Consider the following 2,782-nt stretch of genomic DNA (forward strand, 5'->3'; position numbering starts at 1 on the left):
TTTTACAAAAGGAAAATAAAAAAGTAACAATAGAAATAAGAAAAAATACAAAAGATGAAATAAGAAACAAACTAGGAGATAAAAATCTCAAATGAAAGAAAGATAAACGATAACATTACATAACATACAAATAAAAAATAAATTAAACAGCTAAATAAAAAAATGTTTTAAGCAGAAACGTAGCATTTCTTCCTTCTGAACTGGACAGGAGTAGCTCATGGGCCCGTAGCCAATCCAAATTGAGCCCAATATAATCAGTCCCATCCATCGTATCAGGACTTCAAGGTTCAGACTCTGGCGCGGTAACTCGATGTATCTGTATGTATTCCGACCGTGACTCTGTTGGCAGTTGATCAAACTCCATGCCGATTCAGTTTCCTCCTCTGTTCAATCTTAGTATAAGCATGTCGCTCACCGGCGCGTAGCAACGTCAGATCGTAGCATTACCCACGGGCTCTCCAAGAACGCGCACCACGATGGCGAGCCGGCAACAGTCGCAGCAGCTGCAGGTTCTGACCGCGCTGGATGGCGCCAAGACGCAGTGGTACCACTTCACGGCGATCGTCGTCGCCGGTATGGGCTTCTTTACCGACGCCTACGATCTCTTCTGCATCTCCCTCGTCACCAAGCTGCTCGGCCGCATCTACTACACCGACCCCTCCAGCCCCGACCCGGGCTCGCTGCCGCCCAACGTGGCTGCGGCCGTCAACGGAGTTGCGCTTTGCGGCACCCTTGCTGGTCAGCTCTTCTTCGGCTGGCTCGGTGATAGGCTCGGCCGGAAGAGCGTCTACGGCATGACGCTCGTGCTCATGGTCGTCTGCTCCCTGGCCTCCGGGCTTTCGTTCGGACACACCCCGACCAGCGTTATGGCCACGCTCTGCTTCTTCCGCTTCTGGCTCGGCTTCGGGATCGGCGGCGACTACCCCTTGTCGGCGACTATCATGTCCGAGTACGCCAACAAGAAGACGCGCGGCGCCTTCATCGCCGCCGTCTTCGCCATGCAGGGCTTCGGCATCCTCGCGGGCGGGATCGTCACGCTTGTCCTCTCCACGGTGTTCCGCAATGCGTTCCCAGCGCCGGCGTACCAGGTCAATGCAGCCACCTCAACCGTGCCCCAGGCCGACTACGTGTGGCGCATCATCCTCATGCTCGGCGCGCTGCCGGCGGTACTGACGTACTACTGGCGGACGAAGATGCCCGAGACGGCGCGGTACACGGCGCTCGTGGCCGGGAACGCGAAGCAGGCTTCGCTGGATATGTCCAAGGTGCTTCAGTCGGAGATCGAGGCGGAACCGGAAAAGCTCGAGGAGATCATCACCAGGGGCAAGGACTACGGCCTCTTCTCGTCGCTGTTCGCGAAGCGCCATGGCCTCCACCTCGCCGGCACGGCGGCGGCGTGGTTCCTGGTCGATGTAGCGTACTACAGCCAGAACCTGTTCCAGAAGGACATCTTCAGCAGCATCGGCTGGATCCCCAAGGCGCGCGCCATGGACGCGCTCGAGGAGGTGTTCCGCATCTCCCGCGCGCAGACGCTCATCGCGCTCTGCGGCACCGTGCCGGGCTACTGGTTCACGGTGTTCCTCATCGACAGGATCGGCCGCTTCACCATCCAGCTCGTCGGCTTCGCGGGCATGACGGCGTTCATGCTCGGCCTCGCCGTCCCGTATCACCACTGGACCACGCCGGGCAACCACGTCGGCTTCGTCGTCATGTACGGGCTCACATTCTTCTTCGCCAACTTCGGCCCGAACGCGACCACGTTCATCGTGCCGGCCGAGATCTTTCCAGCACGGCTCCGGTCCACGTGCCATGGCATCTCCGCGGCGGCGGGCAAGGCCGGCGCGATCATCGGCGCATTTGGATTCCTCTACGCCGCGCAGTCGCCTGACCCAGCGCACGTGGACGCCGGGTACAAGCCAGGGATCGGCGTGCAGAAGGCCCTGTATGTGCTCGCCGCGTGCAACCTGTTGGGGTTCTTGGTCACGTTCCTCGTGCCGGAGTCGAAGGGGAAGTCGCTCGAAGAGATGTCTGGCGAGGCCCACGGCGAGGAAGCCAATACCAATACTATCAACCCCTCGGCAGATCAGATGGTTTAATCCTTCAAGAATCAAGATGCTACACAGACAAATCCATTCTTGCATCCCGTCAGAACTCAGAAGTTCAGAGCGCAACTATACATGCATGCAAGTTTTGTGTCGTGGTTCGTGAACCAATAGCTTCTATGTACTTCATTTTTACCTGAAATCTTACGGACGGACGCATGCCAGATGGGAAACACACGCACTAGGCAACAACTATTACGTCTTAACTGTCAAAAAAATGGTAGCCTAACTGATATCATGTGTCGTTTTTAAAAAACTGCAACTTTTAAACCGTGCCACGAAATTACTATTCATTTTCCACGACGACAGCTTCGAAACTAGACCACATTTTCATATGTCTCGATGATTTTTTTTGACAGGCAACTTTGATAAGCGACAGAGCAACTTTGTTGTGCAGCAAAATAACTTTGATGAGCGATAAAGCAACTTTGATGTGTAACGAACATGTACACTTTTTGGTACATGAAGGCACAACTTTGGTGCCCGACAACAATTTTGGTGTCCATCGGAGCAATTTCAATGTGTGATGAAGCAACTTAAGTCCCTGCAGAGCAACTTTGGTGTCGGCGACGCAGTTTTCGAACCCTGTAGAGAAACTTTGGCGCCCGACCGAGCAATTTTAGTGTCCTACAAAGCAACTTTGGTACTCGACAAAGCAAATTTGGTTTGTGACGGTATTT

At 54.4% G+C, this 2,782-nt stretch overlaps 1 protein-coding gene across 1 annotated transcript; it reads left to right on the top strand.

The window, feature by feature from the left end:
• Window positions 1–476: 476 nt before the first annotated feature.
• LOC124695657 (probable inorganic phosphate transporter 1-12) lies at window positions 477–2,096 on the top strand. Its single transcript, XM_047228483.1, has one exon. The coding sequence runs from the start codon at window positions 477–479 to the stop codon at window positions 2,094–2,096; it is 1,620 nt and encodes a 539-aa protein (XP_047084439.1).
• The last annotated feature ends 686 nt before the right edge of the window (window positions 2,097–2,782 follow it).

The sequence above is a fragment of the Lolium rigidum genome, chromosome 3 (assembly GCF_022539505.1).
Source record: "Lolium rigidum isolate FL_2022 chromosome 3, APGP_CSIRO_Lrig_0.1, whole genome shotgun sequence".
Classification (NCBI taxonomy): Eukaryota; Viridiplantae; Streptophyta; class Magnoliopsida; order Poales; family Poaceae; genus Lolium; species Lolium rigidum.